The sequence below is a fragment of the Pteronotus mesoamericanus genome, unplaced genomic scaffold (genome assembly GCF_021234165.1).
Source record: "Pteronotus mesoamericanus isolate MK-2021 breed Mesoamerican mustached bat unplaced genomic scaffold, CSHL_Meso_final contig_226, whole genome shotgun sequence".
NCBI lineage: Eukaryota > Metazoa > Chordata > Mammalia > Chiroptera > Mormoopidae > Pteronotus > Pteronotus mesoamericanus.
The window spans coordinates 273,386-293,705 of record NW_026555093.1 but is presented as its reverse complement, the minus strand read 5'-3'; the positions used below and the strand labels follow the sequence as shown (position 1 = coordinate 293,705).

Sequence of the window (20,320 nt, the reverse complement as noted above, 5' to 3'; positions counted from 1 at the left end):
AAAAAGTCTCTTAAAATTTAAACTTCAGGAAGGTTTGTCAAACTAACTTAACCAAAAGACCATAACATGAACCTTCTTTTGTAAAACTAGGTAAAATAAACACATATTTTATGGTAATAACTTTAAAAGACATCAAACTTACACCAGTTATAATATCAAATATTTTGTCCAGACCACAGGATCTTGCTTAATCTCTTTAGGCCAATAAAATATTACACCCTAGTAATGCCATTTGGAGGCAGGGGAAGAAAACGCACTACACATAATATACAGATGAACACATCAAGACCATTTACAGAATCTGAATTACTAGTTTTTGTAGAGAAGACGCAATATTTTTCTCACTTACTTGATAACTTTTGAGAAGACTGAAAGAGGAGGGAAAGTTCCTAAACACCAAGCAGGAAGACCTGTTGAGATTTTCAATAAAAGCTTCAAGGGCTGTGAATGTGTGGTGGAAATAAAGGAAAACTCGACCCAAGGAATTAAGCAACAGGAAAGAGACTGGCTGCGGGGATTTTCTTTACAAACTTTAAACTTCCACAAGCTTCTACAACCTTCACAACTTTCTGGAACCTTTTCACAACTTTCCTATTTTCATAAACATCTTACCCAATCAGAAATAGCCATCTTTAGAACAACTCACTTTCTTCCTTTTCCCTCAAAAGTATTTCTATCCCATGCCTTCTATTACCAAAACCATGCGATTTCTTTCCAACTTAATTTGGTTTTTTTCCAACTTAATTTAAATTTTTAACTTTTAGAAACTTCAATTTCCCATGATAACCAAAAATAAGCAGCCAGTATTCCCTAGATTAACTTTTATGAACACATTTCATAACCTATAGAAACATAGGTTCCTCTATTGGCAAATACATTTACTTTCACGAAACACACCTCTAACAGAGACATTTATTAACAAGACATTCATTAACAGCTCCAAATCCACTCCACAGCCTCTCTTCAACAAAAGCCAAAAGCAGACGAACTGAAGACTTGTCTATCAATCAATGTTTTAGCATTTCAAAATATCTAGATATCCAATAACTTTATATTTTATTAAAGAATTTATTTATTTATTTTTAGAGAGGGGGAAAGAAAGAAGAGAGAGAAACATCGATGTGTGAGATACATCGATCAGTTGCTTCTCACACGCCCCAAACTGGGGACCTGGCCCTCAACCCAGGCATGTACCCTGACTGGGAATCAAGCAGGCGACCTTCTGGTTTGCAGCCCAATGCTCAATCCACTGAGCCACACCAGCCAGGGCATAGATAGCCAATAACTTTAATCAAAGTTCATTAATTTAGAAAGGAATAGCTGAAATAAATTAAAATTGATGTGATCAGATATGGCTAAGGTTTTTTGCAACTTTTTTGACAACATTTACCCTCCAAAAAATTGGCATATTAAGAGATGGTCCAGATAAGAGTTTTTGCAGCATGGATGGACCTGGAGAACATTATGCTGAGTGAAATAAGCCAGTCAGAGAAAGATAAGTACCATATGATTTCACTCATATGTGGAATCTAATAAACAAACTGAACCAACAAGCAAAATAGAGACAGACTCATATATGGAGAGCAAGATGACAGCTAAGCGGGGAGGAATTAAGGAGGTAGAGGGATCAAGCCAAAAGGAAAAAGGACTCATGGACATGGACAACAGTGTTGTGATTGTGGAGGGAGGTATAAGGAGGCTAAATGGCAATGGAAAAAAAATACAATAAAAATTTTTTTCAAAACAGTTTTTGGAGACCAGATACACTGTATTTTCATTTCAAACACAGGCCCACAGACTTTGGTTTCAGAGTTGTAGATGGGAGAAACAGGCTGTTGGCATTTATTAGCTTCAAAAGCCTTTAGTTCAGAGACAATCTATACAATTTCTTATTAACTTTTTGAAAATTTGTCTGTGCTCCTCTAGAAGCTTTCCAAATCAATATATGCTTCTCATCCATTGTTTAGTTTTAGAGCCAGCATTTTCTAATTTTTCATGCAAAAAAATTAATTTAGGCACCAAAAGAAAACTACATTTTGGCTATTTTAGGTTGATATCACTTCTAGTTAAATACTCCCAATTCTGTAATGCACTTGCAAGTCAAGTCTTCCTACCAGGAATGTTAATGAGGGCTGGGGCCTGGGAGTTTCTGGCCTTGGAAGCATGATTTAGTTAATTTTAGTTTTATTTTGAGACCTGTACAGTCTGCATTTCACATTCTCAGAAAGCAATTTCAATTGAAAAGCCAAAGTTAAAAACCAGCCACTCATTTTCCCCTCCAGACCTGCCTTAGCCTGGGTTCTGTCAACCCTTACTTCCACCTTGAGGATTTAAGATAACATCTCAAATAAAGTCAGGGTCTCATGCCTTAAAACAGGGAGGTCTGGAATTCCAGTTGAAATTCACCCAACTTTACCCTTTGCAAAACAAGGCGCCGATGAGGCACAATGGACTCCTACTGGTAACTAGCATGAGTCTGGGTCTGTAAGGTGGTCCTGGGTGGGCTTCTTTGGAATCCTGTCAACTATGCCAAGTAAATGTCAACGTAAGAAACATTCAAACCTGTAGAGAATTTTTGTGAGTTTATGTGAGCCAAACTGACAACAATGGCTGGGAAGCAAAACCTCAATGGATTGAGAAAATGCTCCTAAAATCAGGATATTTATTCTACGGGCTCCCTCCTTGCAAAGGACTTGGCTGTATCTCTACACTAAAGGTCGCAGTTCCCCTCAAAATGTCTTTCTCTACTTGTCCCAGTTATTATTGCTGAGTACTAAACCACTTCAAAACTTAGTGTTGTAAAAAGAACCATTTTGTTTTGTTCATGGATTCTGTGGGTCAGGACTTTGAACATGGCACAGCAGGAATGGCCTGTCTCTGTTCCACAATATTTGGGGCCTCAGCTGGGAAGATTAGACAGCTGGAGGCTGGGATCATCTGGCAGCATCTTCACTTGCATACCTGGTGGCTGGTGCTGGCTAACCTAACTAGGATAGCATCTGAGCCTGTTGACTAAAGTAATTTTAAATGGCCTATCCATGAGGCCTGGGCTTCTCACAGCACAAGAGTCTCAAAGTAGTTAGACTTTTTTTCTTTTGTATTTTTGTTCAGTTACGGTTGTCTCAATTTTTCTCCCCGTTTCTCTCCCCTGCCCCACCCATTCCCCCTCCCTCAGTCAGTCCCCACCCTATTGTCCATTACCATGGGTCTTTTATACATGTTCTTTGTCAAGGCAATTAGACTTCTTATGTGGCACTTAGTGTGAGTGTTTCAGCTGACAAGGTAGAGAATACATTGCCTTTTCTGATCTACCCTTTTAAGTCACATAGTATCACTGCCAAGACATTCTGTTCATTATAAGCAAGTCACACATTCACCCACATTCAAGGGGAAGGGACATAAATTCCACTTCTCAATAGGAGGAATGTAAAAAAATTGTGTTCATTTTTGTAAAACACTACACGAATCTACCTAATTCTCTCCTTTAGGATTCTGCTCCCTCTCTCATCCCTCCAGGACTAGAAATGGTAAAACCCTGCCCCCACCTTCCTACCTAGCACCTTTATTAAACTTTCCTCAAATTATCCTAATTTGAGTGTTACCTGTTTCTTATTGGAACCATGTCTCATACAGTAATTGGTGCCAGATGTAGCCCCAGGAAACAGACTTTCAAAATGGAATTCTAGGATTATGTTGCAAATATATTCAAGGAACGTAGGCGTAATTTCCTTGCTTGGGGAGAAGGTTGGATGTTGGGTAATTCATGACATGTGGTGGCATCACAATTTCTCATGTTATCACTAGTTATACTATGGGATGAGTTACAGGTGGCGAAGAAGTCATTGGGAGATTAAATTGACAGTGGCATTTAGTCACTGTGGCAACAACTGTAGTGTCACCTGATTGTAGAATGACTTCTTTTTATGGCCCTTCTTTTTACAGCATACATAGGGAACATGAAATTAAATGTTATGAATATACATAAAGAAAACCCATGAACATACAAGGAGAATCAAGACATATCCATGGAGCTGTGGAGGAGTCTTCTATATCCTGTGGTTATAGGCAAATATGACTTAAGACCAAGTCTAGGGGCAGAGCATATGAATTGCAGAGTTTTAGAGACAATTACATGCTCAACCCAACAAGGTCTGTTATGCTAGGGTAACAGCACTGCTGGAAAGGAGTAAAACTCTGAAACCTGGGACGGGTACATTTAGGTAGGCATGGATGAGGCTGAGAATTGCAAACCTCCATATTCCCATGAACCTCTTTTGCCTATGAAGGCAACCTTTCCCCAGTCATCCTTTCTCTGCATAAAAGTCTTTCAGTGACTACACATGGAATAGTTGACTAGAGACCCTGTTTGGCTACTACAAAACCCAGAAGAATCATGGAAAAATGACAGATCATCATAAACTTAATCAGGTGGTGATGATAAAAAAAATTGCAATTCCAGATGTGATATCTTCTCTGGAACAAATTAACACAGAGCCGGGCAACTGATATGGAACTATTGACCAGGAAAATGTTTTTTTTTTTCCTTCAGAATATATTTGCATTTATAAAGTAGGAACAAGAGTAATATTGAGTTTACTGTTCATGCCTCAGGGTGATGTCAGCTTCCTTGTTCTTTGTCATAACAAAGACCCAAGGGAGTTAAAACATCTTGACACCCCACAAAACACCATACTGGTCCATTACCTTGATAACATTATGCTGACAGGACCTGATAAGCAGGAAATAGCAAGCAACCTAAATGTATCTATGATCACTATATTAATATACATACACACAGACACAGTCACATGTACAGATATATAGGGTCCGGCAGAAGTAATGCCTGCTTGAGTGCGGTTAGTAGGGTAATATGATGGGTGTAATCATTTATAGTTTTAGTTTGAACATTTCACCTAAAATGTCATATGATATGCTTAAGTATGATATTGTTATGTTACAGAATTACATGCTTATGATTTTATAATAAAAGATTTTATAATAAAAGGGGCATTATTTGTGCCAGACCCTGTATATAATGTGTGTGTATATATAGTAAAACTATCCTGTTACTGACTTTAATGGGGATGGATACCGTATTTCATTGTTTAACATAATGTTGAGTGTTTGTTTTAAACAAATACCTCAGATCATGTTTTAAAAGTTTCCTTCTATTCTTACTTTATTTGGAATGGCTGCAGAATTTCATCAAATGCTTTTTGAGCATCTTTGATATGATCACATATCTTCTTTCCTATTGTCAAGGTATACTTACATTCACTGGTGTGCTGGCAAATGTTTAACAACTGGTTCTGGGGCAAAATACACAGCGGGGCGCTGTTAGGGGGAAAGGCCTTAACTGTAGCATTTGCTGATTTCTATGATATAAATATTCCCATCGCACCAGGTTCCAAGCTGCTGGTATAATGTCACTGAATGTAGATTTGGAACACATGAGCATAATTGGCTCTCACAACCCAGTACTAGCAAGCTCTAGCACAGTACTGTGCTACATTCCTGGGAAAACTACCCTCAGTCATAGTGTATTAATTGTTTAAAATTTATCTGGATTTAATTTGCCTAATTTGCTAGCATCCTACTTAGAATTTTTCTATCTATACTAATAAATAAAATTGATTTAACTTTTTCAGAGGCTCTATTTATCAGGTTTTGGCATGAGTTATACTAAACTTGAAAATAAAGTGGAAAAGCTTCCATTTTCTTTTCCATTAAACTGTTACTCTAAGATAGTTTAATTAATGTAGTAATCATGTGTTTAATGAAAGTTAGATGGAGAAGCCCCTTGAGTCTTGTGCCTTATTTAGTGGTAGATACTTCACTATTGGCATTCTCATTTTGTTACCTGTAATTAGTTGCTATAAATGTGTATATTAGAGGCCTATCTCCCTCCCCATGCTATATATCTATATCTACATACACCCATATATATCTCTTCCCCCTTTATGAGAGTTAGCAAGTGCTTGTCTATTTTTTTGGATATTCAAAGAATGAACTCTTGGTCTAAAAATTGAACATAGATTTTTAAGATGTTTGTAACTCAGTAATTTCTGTTCAAAACTTTAAAAACTGTCTTTCACTTTCTATTGGTTTATTTTTTGTTTCCTTGAATCTGCAGTTGAATGACTAGTTCAGGTATTGTACATTTTTTTTGTTCCATGATGAGCATAAAATAGTTAATAACCCTCTCATAAGGGTCATTACTTTAAGTTATTGAGTACAGTTGACCCTTGCACAACTCGGAGGGTTGGGGTGCCCGAGACCCACGCAGTTGAAATCCATTTGTAACTTAAAGATGGCCCTCCACATATGTGGATTCCCAATTGCTAGTTGAACCTTGAATAATGTGGGTTCGAACTGCATTGGTCAATTGAAAATATCCGAGTATAAGTGGACCAGTGCAGTTCGACGGTCAACTGTAGTATGTTCTAGGTTCTGGCAAAGGGGTGAGCAAACGGGAACCCATGGATTTGGACTTGTGTACAACCTGCTTTTGTATGGACAGTGAGTTAAGAATGGTTTTTACATGTTTAAAGTTGCGAAAACTATGCAACAGAGACTATTTGTGGCCTGAAAAGATTAAAATATTCCCATATGGTTCTTTACAGAAAAAGGTTGTGGACTGGTGGTCTAGTCTAATGACAGTAAAGATACCAGTTAACATTACCCAGAACCCTTCTATCCCAGAGTTTGCTTAATTTATAAATTTCGGTCTTAGTAATCTTCCTCCAGTGTAGTATTTCTCAAATGTTTTTATATCTTTGTACAACTTCCATACAAAATATTTTTCAAAAGAAATATTTATCATGGAACTCCCTTATAAAGGGGAGAAAGGGGAACCCCCAATACCCTTTAAAGGTCAGTGATTTATTACCACCATGTTTTTAAAGGTTTTATTTATTTTTAGAGAGAAGGAAGGGAGGGAGAGGGAGACAGAGAGAAACATCAATGTGTGTGGTTGCCTTTCGCGTGTCCCCTACTGGGGACCTGGACCACAACCTAGGCATGTGCTCTGACTGGGAATTGAACCAAAGGAGACCCTTTGGTTCACAGGCTGGCACTCAATCCACTGAGCCACACAAGCCAGGTCTCAAGTTTATAAATGTTAAATGTTAACTTTGAATTGTCAATGAACATTTCAATAATGCAGATCTTTTCCTCTGGTTTTCAAGTTAAAAAGACTGACCATGTCTTTTAAAATATTTATTTTTGGTCATGTTATAAATCAGTGTTTTGATATTAAGATGATATGTAGCAAGAGAACTGTCAAAATCACTGAAATATGACCTTGGCCCAGCTATCTGTACTATTAAATGTCTGAGGGACATACATAAATGAGGCAATGGCAAATGGAAAACAGTCTTTAGTGCTTCCTAAAATTGTACTTGTATAACCAAATACTTGCCTCTGTGGTAATCCCTCTGCCCATCTCCTCAATGCAAGGAGTTTAGATCAGAGGCCTAAGGAGGACTTTTCTTAAGCCCAAATCCAAATACTATCACCAGTCACATTACATAATTCCTAGCATTCCTGTCATAGGATAGTAAGGCAGCAGGCCAGGCCTGCAGCCCAGGGTGAGAGGAGTGTACCAGAAAAAGCAAAAGCACAAAGGAGCATGCACCCTTACCACTTTTTAAGTAAATTGGGCTAGGCTTTTTGGCTCCAAAGGCCCCTTCTGGCAACCAAGTGCAAGCATAGGTGTGGTGGCTCAATCTGTCTTAAATAAGTATATCCTATAGATCCTTACCTATTGCTTTCACACTGTTGAAATAGAAGTAGAAAATACCCCAAAAGTCCCACCCATTTTGAGGCACTTAACTCATAGTGACAACTGTCCACATATACGCCCCCACAAAAAATGCAAAACAAAAATCTACTGCCAAACTGTGTTCGAAATCTCATCCCAAAAGATTAGTACTGTACACTTCAGCCTAAAGGATGCATTTTCCCAAAGCTGAATGATTGAGAACCAGAGTATACTCTAAAGAGTTCTTTTTATCCCTCTTGAAACTGTAAAGAAAATAAAATTTAATTTAAAAAAGCAGCTAAGTGGGTTTGCATGTGACATTTGGATCAAAAAGCCTCGGCAATTTAGTCTTTTAAAATGAACCACCATTGTAGTTTTGGGGAACAATGACACTGGCTTGCATATATATGATCACACAACACCAAAGAACCACGCTGATTTTACATATTTGAGTTAAATAAGAGTTGCAGAAAGATCCCTATTACAAATAAAAATGGTCATGTGGATTAGAGGTGCCTCTCAGAATAGAACTGTAAATGTGAATTTCAATGCATACCTCACACATTTGTGTTGGACCTCCACCCCCTCAATCCACCACCCAACCTGACCTTTACCTGGGTACATTTGTATTGCAACTATCTCAGGAAGGACCACATCAAATGATCTCTGTAGAATTCTTGTCTGGCATAGCCCACACACTAGGTACACTGCCAATTTCAAATAAATACATACATCTCAGAACTAAAAAAGAATTGTTTCTGCTTTCTGCCTCTTGACAGGTAGATGATGCTATACCCATTTTATAGATTGAGAATATCTAAACCACAAATAAATATCGTAATGGCTTTATCATGAATTTAGGCCTATAGCTATGATTGTACGAATCAAATGATTCCCACAAATACGTATGGGGCAGGTAAAACAAAGAAGAAATGGGGGTGATTACATAGCCAGATACAGAACTATACCAAGAAATTAGTCACAATTTAAAACAAAACACCACAGAGCTTAAATATTTCGACAACTGTGCAAAATAAAATCCTGACAATGAAAGGAAGATTGGGGGGTGGGGAAGTGGGGCGGGGCAAACGGGTGGAAGAAGAAATGGATAGATAAAAGGAATCTCATTTTTATGTTGCAGTTTTTGGGAAGCGAGACCTGTGCTCTATTCCGATCCTATCATATTGGGTTTTTTCGCACACTACTGTGGAAATAAGTCTTTCTAGTGGCAAGAGGAATAAGCTAAACCAAAGTGGAACTGCTGTGATCAATGTCTTTTATTTTCCTCCAAATGCAAAGGTAGATGCGTGAGGTCTGGTAACAAGCAAAAAGTCACTTGGTATATGCGTCATCAGATCCCCTGTCCTGAGGGGGAGATGGTTTCTTGCAGAACGAGGTGCAGGAGGTGGTTCTGCTCGGCACTCAACAGTGGCCACATTTCCACCTGCAGCGATTTGATGGCTTCCGTGTCCTTCTCGTGGGTAGCCATGACCAAGGACTGGAGCAGCAGGAAGAGCTCCTCGGGAAGCTGGCCACTGGTCTCCTGCCCGTGGCTGTCGAAAGCCTCCCAGGAGTACTTCTCCAAGGTGTGGGCATGCTCCGGGAGGAGCTTGGCGGGCGGTGGTTGCAGGAGCAGCAGCAACAACACGCGGGATACTTCGCAGCGGACCAGGATGTCTGAGAAGGCGCCCAGTACTGCGGGAGAGGGCACGGCCGCAGAGCCCGCATTCGGAGGGAGCAGCGCGGCCTGCAGAGCGGGGGATGCGCCGAGTCCATGTTGGAGGCCTAACGGTTGCGGCTGTACCTGCGACTGTGGTTGCAGCGGGAGCGGCGGCAGCGGCTGCACCGGGTGGCTGCCGTGCTCCCGCGCCAGGCGCTGCATGCGAGTGAAGAGCGCCAAGGCACCATTGTAGTCGCGCGCCAACAGCTGACAGGAGGCGGCGTCGCCGAGCGCCTGAAGCGCGGCCAGGGGTAGCTGGGGCAGCTGCAGCTGGGCGGCGCGCTGGAAGTGGACGGCGGCGGCAGCCGGCTGACCCAGGTCGCGCAGGGCGGCGGCCAGCTCCAGGCAGAGGGCGGCAGCGGCAGCCGGCTGGCCCAACTCAAGGTGCAGGCGCACAGCAGCACCCAGGGCGCTGGCAGCTGCCTGCAGCGGCTCCCCGTAGGCAGCTGGGCAGACAAGGCGCTGGCGCGCGTCGCGCTCCTGCCGCAGGAAGAGGCGGGCGGCCTCGGTGAGGGCCAGAGCTTCCCCTGGCCCGTGAAAGAGCGCCTGATGGCAGCGCGCAACCGCCAGCTGGCACCAGGCCGCGTAAGGCAGGCACTCCTGAGCGCGCAGCTCGCGGCCCAGTTGTCCGAACTGCTCGCCGGCCTCTGCCACGTTCGGCTTCCGCAGAAACCGCTTCTTCAGCTTGTTCGACACCTGACGATACCTGGCCAGGAAGTCCCCAGCTTCAGGCCCCGGGCCCGCACCACCCAAGCCGCTTGCGGACGCCGCCATATTTCCAGCTTGAGAGCTTCCGGGCGAGCCTACGCAGCTGGGTGGACGTAACAATGCTGGCGGTTGGCTGCGACGTATCCTGCGTCCCGCTCGGGCCAGCCGCGCGTCTTTGCCCGCACCTAAGTCCGGAGGCCTCTTGTTGCCCTAGTGATATGCAAAATACCGGATTCCTGGGGCGGGGCCTGGTCTGGTGCAAAGAGCATAAACAAATCACGGATCCTGGGGCGGGGGCGGGGCCTGGCCAAGTGTCCTTTGTTGCTAGGTGACAGGTTGTTTACCCAGGTTGCTAAGAGTGTCTCCTAGCATCTCTAAGGGATCAGGAAAAAACTAAACTAGTGATCCCAAGTGACCCTATTTCGAATTTGCATCTCTCTTGTTTGTCCCCCAAGCCAACCTCTCTGTCCATTCCTCCATCCCGCACCCAGGTTGGCATTGCACGTTCACCCTATCACGATGCCTTAGTTATGGTTGCACTCCACTCCAATGAACACCATCCTCCAGGGAACTTTGATGGGCTCTGACTTGCTCAGAGGCAATGGGGGAGTCTCCCATACCCCATCCCCACACCCACCTTAGCCAGCCTCTCCCACCCGGGGCCATGCCAGGAGAGGCTGCTCCTCTCGTCATCCCCGACTCCACCCTCACACCCTGGCAGACCCCACCCCCGCCCCTCCCCCACCCCTCCAATGAGTTTGTCCCACAACCACCATGCAGACAAAGTGACTGAAGCAGGCACGTGGGTTTCTTGAAAGTTTAAACAGTTTATTTTCAACGACATTGCCCAAGGCACCAGACAGGCTCCGGCTGCTTGGGCTGTGAGCAGGCCTGGCGCCCTAGGCTTGAGGCCCGGGGAACCCTCGTCCTGATGGGCAGCTACTCCCAGTCCGGGGCCACCAGGGAAATGGTGGTGCTCCCAAAGAAGCCACTGAGCAGTGCGTTGTTGTGGATGGCCATGTCCACGAGCTGTGGGGTGATGCGCCGGCAGCCGTTTCTCTGGGCCTCGTTGCCCGCCAGCTCCAGGACCGTGGCGATCAGATATTGCAGGACGGCTGCGAGGAACACAGGCGCGGAAGAGTTTAGACGCAGGGCATAGTGGCGTTCCCGCAGGAGGCACTCCAAGTGGCTCACGGAGAAAAGCAGCTCAGCTCTGGCGTCGGGGGTGCGGTTCCGACTCTGGTGACCGTGACCGTGACCGGACGACCGTCTACGGTTCCTTCGACCAGGCATGCTGGGCGCTGGGCCTAGCTCTGCAGTGCGCTGTGGAGTGCTGCGGTGCGGTGCGGTGCGGTGCGGTGCGGTGCGGTGCGGTGCAGCGTGGTACCGTGCGGTGAAGTGAGATCCGCCAGTTGGTCCCAACCTCTCTAGACAGCCGTTCCACAGGCCCCTACTCTGTATCCTAGCGACCACGGAGCAGCCGCTCTGTGGGGCACGCGCTGTGTGACACATAAGTTCCACGAGGTCACTGCTTTCCCATTGGCCCCGGCGGGCCTGGGCGTGGGCCTGCAAAGAAATGGCGCTGGCAGCACCCTGCCCACGCGGCGCACTGGACCCTCACCTTGAGGGAGCTCTCTCTTTCCACTGGACAGGAGCGTTGTACAGAAAAAGCAACAAACGTGCATGATCCGGTGGCACCAGGTATACACTTGTGGTGTTGGGCGGCCATCACAACTGTCTACTTCCAAAACGTTGGAACCACGCCAAAAAGAGCCCCCTGTACCCATCAGGCAGTCATTCCCCACTGCCCCCCTCCGCTTCCCCTGGCCAACAACCTCTCCTCTCCCCCAGAACCCAGGCAAACAGGTACCTGCTTCCTGTTCACAGAGGTTTGCCTATTTTGGAGATACAATCATACAATAAATAGGTGACATTTTGTATCTGGCTATTTTCACCAAACACAGTGCTGGTGACATTTTGTATCTGGCTATTTTCACCAAACACAGTGCTCTCGTTATAATTCACCCCCCCCCCCCGGTAGAATGAATCATTCCTTTTCGTGGCTGAGTAATAATATTCCATTGTATGGATAGACCATATGTTGTGCACCCATTCATCGCTTGATGGATGTTTGGGTAACTTCAACCTTTTGGCTATTGTGAGTATTGCTGCAATGAACATTCCTGTACAGCAGGTGTCCCCAACCCTCCCCCCCGCCCCCCCCCCGGCCCGGGACCGAAGTCGGGTGCCTGTCCTTGACCTGTTAGGAACCGAGCCGCACAACAGGAGGTGAGTGGCAGCAAAAGCTTCGCTCACATTACTGCCTGAGATCTGCCTCCAGTTCCCTTCTCCTGCCCCCCACATCCATGGAAAAATTGTCTTCCACGGAAACTGGTCCCTGGTGCCAAAAAGCTTGGGGACCCCTGCTGTTCAGGGTTCTAATTGAACACCTGTTTCAGTTCTTTGGGAGTACATACCCATGAATAGAATTATGGCTTTATTTATGGACTCTTACTTTCATTCCATTGGTCTATGCATCTGTCCTTATTCTAGCACCACATAGTTTTGATAACTGCAGGTTTATACTAAGTTTTGAAATAGGAAAGTGTGAGTCCTCCAACTCTTTTTCATTTTCAAGGTTATTTTGTCTATTCAAAGTCTCTTGAAGTTCCATTTGAATTTAAGATTGGCTTTTACATTTCTGCAAAACAAATTATTGGGACTGTGATAGCAATTATATTGAATCTGTCGATGACTTGGAGTAGAATTGCCATCTTAACAATATTAAGACTTCCAATTCATGAGTGCTGATATCTTTCCATTTTTAAGTCATCTTTAATTTCTTTCAGCAATTCTTTATAGTTTTCAGTGCACAAGATTTGTACCTCCTCGGCTAAATTTATTCCTATGTATTTTATTTCTTTTGATGCTATTTTAAATAGAATTGTTAACTTGTTGAATTTGTTTATGAACTTTATTAGTGTTTTGTGGATTCTTTAGGAATTTCTAATATATAGCATTATATCACCTGAGAATAGAGATAGTTTTACCTCTTCCTTTCCAATTCTGATGTCTTTTATTTATTTCTTTTTCTTACCTCGTTGTTTCTGACATCATTGATTTCCATTACAGTCTTGAATAGAATCAGTTAAGGCAAGCATTCTTATCTTGTTCCTGATGTTAGAGGAAAAGTTTTCAGTCTTCCACCATTGAGTATGACATTAGCTTCAGGCATTTCCTAAGTGCCCTTTTATTATATTGAGGAAATGTCCTTCTATTCCTAGTTTTTGTGTTTTTTTTTTAAATCAATGATTATTGGACTTTGTTGAATGTTTTTCTGCATCAACTGATATGATCATGTGGGTTTTTCTTTTTCATTCATTAATGTGGTGTTGATTAACAACTTTTATTATGTTGGATCATCATGGCATTCCTGTAATAATTCCTACCTGGACATGGAATACAATATTTATAATGTTCCTGGATTTACTTTGCTAAAATTCTTTTGAGGATTTTTGAATTCATATTGATAAAGGATATTGGTCAGTAATTTTTTTCTTGTGGTATGGATGTCTTTATTCAGTATCAAGGTAATGCTGGCCTTGTAGGATGAGTTGGGAAGTTTTCCCTCCTTTTCTATCTTTTAGAAGAGTTTGAGAAGGATTGGCATTCTTTAAACATTTAGTATAGGGGAAATCCAAGAAGGCAGCACAGTAGGTAGATGGTATACTCACCACCTCCCAGGATCAAAATGGAATTACAACTAAAATATAGAACAATCAACCTGAATAGCAAATCAAATACTAGCTGAACAGAAGTCTCATACCCAAGGATTTACAGAAGAAGCCACATTAAGACTGGTAAGAAGGGTAGGAGGCAAAAAGGGCTGACCATGCAACTATGGGGTAGGGCTCAGAATCTGGAGGGATATCTCAGCTGCAAAGGTTCTCCCTGAGAAGCACGTCTCAACCCCATGCTTGGCTCCCAGTCCAGAGGACCAGAGCTGGGAAGAAAACCCACTTAATATCTAGCTGTGTAAATCAGTGGGGAGTCTGACTGCCAGGGGAAAAGGAGTCTGCTGGAAAAACAGGCACCCTCTTAAAGGGCCAGCACACAAAACCTCATCCACAGCCACTCAGTCTAGGCTCTGGAGGAGGGAAGGCAGAGCAGACTAGAGTCATGTGAGGAGAAACTGGGGTTTGTGGCTCTGGGGAGAGAGCTGAAGGGACAGACGCCAGGATCCCTGTGCTGAGCCCTATCCCACACCACAGACACCATCTTTCTTGGGTGGACTACTCCCCTCCTTATGGCATCTGCCTGGGGGAATGCAATAGCCACACCCTCTGGATTCCCTGTTACCCTACCCTGCAGAGCTCATACCCTGTTGAGGAATCAGCTGCTTAGGCAGGGGTGTAGAGGTGCAGGCAGACTCTGGGTGTCAATGAATGAGTTGTGTGATTCTGGGACAGGGGCCACTCCTCCCTCCTTCCCCCAAGCCTGACCAGAACTCCCCCTCAGAGGAGATACACAAGCCCCACCCTCCCAACTCCTGATTGGACTGCCTGCTGAGCTCTGGCTCCTGCCAGGATCTTGAACAGGCTGAGTTGTGTGGCTCTAAGTTAGGGGGGCATCTTTCCCTCACTCACCTGACTGGTACAGAGCTCTCCCTTCACACAGCCAAATATTGGTCTGTTTGGGCCTGATAAACTCTGGAGGCCTCACCCTGAAGATTTCCTGAGACCCCACCCCACCACAAAGGTATGCAGGCACCCAGCAGTGGCAGCTAGACTTGATATACCCTGGGACTTTTCCTGAGTGGCCAGAGACCCATCACAGACACCGAGATTGAACCTGTATCAGTCTGGTGAACACCACACACCCCTACCTGGTGACTCAATGAGAACTTTCCTCAAGCAACTTGAGTACTGCTAGAACCTCTTTCAGTGGCTAAGTCTAAAAGCCAACTGGGAGGTAAAGGCAGGCAGAGGTGGATCTCAGGGTGCTTTGGGCCTTTTACTGAACTGTCACTAGACTCGGTGCTGTTGGAAGCCAGCCTTGGTACACAGCTTGGTCCTTCCCATGCACACCAAGGCCCAGCATAGGCAGCCACAAACTTTGGATTGTTTTGTAGTTCCAAACAGGTTGCCCAGGGCCAGTTACAGGCAGTGTGTGACATTGAGCCTCACCAGAGACCATCCCAATAGGTCCCAGAACCAATACACCCAGTGATGAGCTTCAGACAGCATCAGGGCAGGATCCAATTAACTCCACAAGTTGCACTTCCAAAGGGAGAGGTCAGCAGGCACCAGGCCCTGCTGAAGTGAATTCTCTTTTGTGTGGTCAGCACCTGCACAGCAGCTCATACACTGTGGTCAGGGTTGATCCTCACAGTCAGGAAGACTGAGGGTTGAACCAATGCACAGACAGGCCAACAATAATCAAGACTCAATACAAAAGAAGGGCTCATATAACCCATGCGAGCGACATTCGTGGAGCACCCAGCTCAGGTGATCAAGAGGACTGAACTAATGTTCCCGCAGGACACCTACTACATAAGTCCAAGACTGGAAGACAACAGATCAAACTAATACACAGAAACAAATGCAGAGAGGTCACCAAAATGGGAGACAAAGAAACATGCCTCCACTGAAAAAAGAGGAGAAATCTCCAGAAAAAGAACTGAATGAAATGGAGGCAAGCAGTTTACCAGATACAGAGTTCAAAACAATGTTTAGAAGAATGTTCAAGAAACTTAGGGGAAGAATGAATGAACTCAGTGAGAACTTAAAGACATAGTAATCATGAAAAAGGACATAGAAACCATAAAAAATAACCAGTCATAAATGAAGAATACAATACTGAAGTGAAGAATACACTAAAAGGAACTAACAGTAGGTTAGATGTAGCAGAAGATCAAATCAATGATTTAGAAGATAAGGCAGCAAAAACCACACAATCGGAGCAGCAAAGAGAAAAAAGAGTTTAAAAATGTGGATAGTTCAAGGGGCCTTGGGAAAATATGAAGCATGACAACATTCTCATTATAGAAGTACCAAAGGAGGATCTGGCTGGTGTGGCTCAGTGGATCGAATGCCAGCCTGTGAAGCAAGAGGTCGCCGGTTCGATTCCCGATCAGGGCACATGCTTGGGTTATGGGCCAGGTCCCCAGTGGGGGACACACAAGGGGCAACCACACATTGATGTTTCTCTCCCTCTTTCTCCCTCCTTTTCCCTCTTTCTAAAAATAAAATAAAATCATTAAAGAAAAAAGAAGTACCGAAGGAGAAGAGAGACAGCAAAGGATTAAAAACCTATTTGAAGAAATAATGGCTGAAAACTTCCTTAACCTGGTGAAGAAATAAGACACTCCAGTCCAGGAAGCACAGAGGCTCCCAAACAAGATGAACCTAAAGAGGCCCACACCAAGACACATCATAATTAAAATGGCAAATGTTAAAGACAAAGAGAGAATCTGAAAAGCAGGAAGAGAAAGACAGTTAGTTAACTACAAGAAAGCTCCTATTAGACTATCAGCTGATTTATTAACAGAAATATTTCAGGCTGGAAAGGAATGCCACAAAATATTCAAAATGATGAAAGAAAGAACCTAGAACCAAGACTACACTACCCAGCGAGGCAATCATTTAAAATTGAAGGAGGAATAAAGACTAGACTAGACTAGGCTTCCCAGACTAGAAAAAGCTAAAGGAGTTTATTATCACCAAACCAGTATTACAAGAAATGTTAAGGTCATCTTTAAAAAGAAGGAAGAAAACAGGAAGATTGTTATAAAGAATAAAATGGCAGTAAATACATACCTATCAATAATCACTTTAAATGAAAATAGCTTAAATTCTCTAATCAAAAGACAAAGAGTAGATGAATGGATAAGAAAAGAAGACCCATACATATTCTGTCTAAAGAGACCCACCTAAGAAGGAAAGACACACACACTAAAAGTTAAGGAATGGAAAAAGATATTTTATATAAACGGAAATTTTTTAAAAGCTGAGGTAACGATAGTTATATCAGACAAAATATACTTTAAAACAAAGGTTATAATAAAACACAAAAAGTAAACTGTATAATGATAAAGGGATCAATTCAACAAGAGGATATAACACTTGTAAACATTTATCCACCCAACATAAGGGCACCTAAATATATAAAGCAAATCTTAATTGACATAAAGGGAAAAATTGACAGTAAAACAACCATAGTAGGGGATTTTAACACCCCACTGACATTAATGGATAGATCTTCCAGATAGAAAATCAACCAGGAAACACTCATCTTAAATGACACATGAGATAACATGGATTTAATTGATATCTTCAGAGCATTTTATGACAAAGCAGGAGAATACACATTCTTTTGAAGTGCACATAGAACGTTTTCCAGGACAGACCACATGTTAGGACACAAAACAAATCTCAATAAATATAAGTAGACTGAAATAATAACAAACCTCTTTTGGTGTAAAACTAGAAATCGATCACAACAAAAGAACTGAAAAACACAAATACGTGGAGGCTAAGTAACATGTTACTAAACAAGGAATGTGTTAATGATGAGATGAAGGAAGAAATAAAAGATACCATAAAGCAAATGAAAAGGAGACCACCACAACACAAAATATATGGGACGGAGCAAAAGCAGTCTTAAGAGTGAAATTCATAGCATTACAGGCCTACCTCAAGAAACAAGAAAAATCTCAAATAAGCAATCTAACCTTACACTTAAAGGATCTAGAAAAAGAACAACAAACAAAGCTTAAAGTGGTAGAAGAAAGGAAATAATAAGGATCAGAGCAGAAATAAACAAAATAGAGTAAAAAAAAAACAAAACAAAACATCAATGAAACCAACAGTTGGTTCTTTGAAAAGATAAACAAGATTGATAAATCTTTAACCAAATTCATCAAGAAAAAAAGAGGATCCAAATAAATAAAATAAAAAATAAAAGAAGTAAAAACTAATACAATATAAATACAAATGATTATAAGAAAATATTATGAACAACTATATACCAACTAATTGGACAATCTGAACAAAATGGATAAATTCCTAGAAACATCCAATCTCCCAAAACTGAAACAAGAAGAAACAGAACATCTGAACAGACTGATTACAACTAATGAAATCAAAGTGGTAATCAGAAAACTTCCTACAAACCAAAGGCCTGGACTGGACGGCTTCACAGGTTAATTTCACCAAAATTTTGAGGAAGAACTAACATCGATCCTTCTCAAACTATTCCAAAAACTTCAACAGAAAGAAAGTCTTCCAGGCTCGTTTTACAAAGCCAGGATTATCTTAATTATGAAATCAGATAAAGACACTACAGAGAAAGAAAATTATAGGCCAATATTCCTGAATAGCATAGATGCTAAAATACTCACCAAAATCTTAGCAAACTGAGTCCAGTGAAACATTAAAAAAATCATAGTGTAAATGTCCCATAGTTTTTTATCCACTCCTCTATTGATGGACACTTGGGCTGCTTCCTTATCTTGGTGATTGTAAATAATGATGCAATGAACATAGAGGTGCTTATGTTCCTTCAAATTAGTGTTTTGGGTTTCTTCGGAATAAATTTCCAGAAGGGAAATTGCTGCATTAAAAGGTAGATCCATTTTTAATTTTTTGAGGTATCTCCACAGTGGTTGCACCAACCTACATTCCCACCAATAGTGCAAAAGGGTTCCCCTTTCTCCACACCCTCACCAGCACTCATTTATTGATGTATTGATAATAGCCATTCTGACAGGTGTGAGGTGATATCTCATTGTGGTTTTAATTTGCAATTTTCTGATAAGTAGTGATGTTGAGCATCTTTTCATATGTCTATTGGCCATTTGTATGCCCTCTTTGGATAAATTTCTATTCAGGTCCTTCACTCATTTTTTAAATTTGATTGTTTGGGTTTGTTTATTTTGGTGGAGGGTTTTTTTTTGGTGTTGACTTTTGTAAGTCAGTTACAAATTTTGGATAATAACTCCTTATCAGATGTATCAACAAATATGTTCTCCCTTTCTGTGGGTTGTCTTTCTATTTTGTTGATTATTTCCTTTGTTGTGCAAAAACTTTTTAGTTTGATGTAGTCCCATTTATTTTTTTCTTTTGTTTCCCTTGCTTGAGGAGATATATCATTAAAGATATTGCTATGAGCAATGTCCACGAGTTTACTGCCTGTTTACTTCTAGGATTTTTATGGTTTCAGGTCTAATATTTAAGTCTTCAGTCCATTTTAAATTTATTCTTGTGTGTGATATAAGAAGATGATCTAGTTTTGTTTTTCTGCACATATCTGTCCAATTTTTCCAATGCCATTTTTTGTAAACTGTATTTAGCCAATTGTATGGGCTTGCCTCCTTTGTTGACTATTAATTGACTATAAAAATGTGGGTTTATTTCTGGACTTTCTATCTGTTCCATTGATATATGTGTCTGTTTTTATGCCAATACCTTACTGATTTGATTACTATGGCCTTATAATATAGTTTGAGATTAGGTAGCATGAGTCCTCCAACTATGTTTTTTTTTCCTCAGGATTGCTGTTGCCTTTTGTGGTTCCATTTAAATTTTTGAAATATTTGTTCTAGTTCTGTGAAATACAGGAAGGACTCGTGGACATGGACAAAAGCGTGGTGATTGCAGTGGGGAGGGAGGTATAAGGAGACTAAATGGCAATGGAAAAATAAATTAATAAATAAGTAACCAAAAAAAGGTCATACATATGATCAAGTGGGATTTGTTCTTGGGATGCAAGGTTTGTACAATATGTGCAAATCAATAAATGTGACACATCACATAAAATAAATGATAAAAATCATATGATTATATCAACAGATGCAGGAAAAGCTTTTAACAAAGTGCAGCACCCATTTATGATCTAAAAAACTCTCAACAAAGTAAAATAGTTGGAACATATCTCAACATAATGACAAAACCACAGTTAACATCGTATCCAATGGGGAAAAAAAACCTGAAAGCATTTCCCTGCAGATTAAGAAAAAGACAGGGGTATCCACTTTCAACACTCTTATTCAACATAGTACTGAAAGTTCTAGCTGTAGCAATCAGACAAGATAAAGAAATTAAAAGCATCCAAACTGGAAAGAAAAAAGT

The 20,320-nt window shown here is 41.9% G+C and overlaps 3 protein-coding genes across 3 annotated transcripts in view; 1 reads left to right on the top strand and 2 right to left on the bottom strand.

Moving 5' to 3' along the window:
- Window positions 1-20,320, top strand: part of F8 (coagulation factor VIII) — a 207,744-nt gene that overhangs the window by 174,135 nt on the left and 13,289 nt on the right. The gene's annotated exons all lie outside the window — the stretch shown is intronic.
- On the bottom strand, window positions 6,949-10,274 carry F8A1 (coagulation factor VIII associated 1). Its single transcript, XM_054572237.1, has one exon. The coding sequence runs from the start codon at window positions 10,254-10,256 to the stop codon at window positions 9,114-9,116; it is 1,143 nt and encodes a 380-aa protein (XP_054428212.1). The 5' UTR covers window positions 10,257-10,274; the 3' UTR covers window positions 6,949-9,113.
- LOC129069570 (histone H2A-Bbd type 2/3) lies at window positions 11,130-11,483 on the bottom strand. Its single transcript, XM_054572238.1, has one exon. The coding sequence runs from the start codon at window positions 11,481-11,483 to the stop codon at window positions 11,130-11,132; it is 354 nt and encodes a 117-aa protein (XP_054428213.1).

Excerpts from the sequence above, each read along its gene's own strand:
- F8A1 (XM_054572237.1), bottom strand. The coding sequence starts at position 10,256 with ATGGCGGCGTCCGCAAGCGGCTTGGGTGGTGCGGGCCCGGGGCCTGAA.
- LOC129069570 (XM_054572238.1), bottom strand. The coding sequence starts at position 11,483 with ATGCCTGGTCGAAGGAACCGTAGACGGTCGTCCGGTCACGGTCACGGT.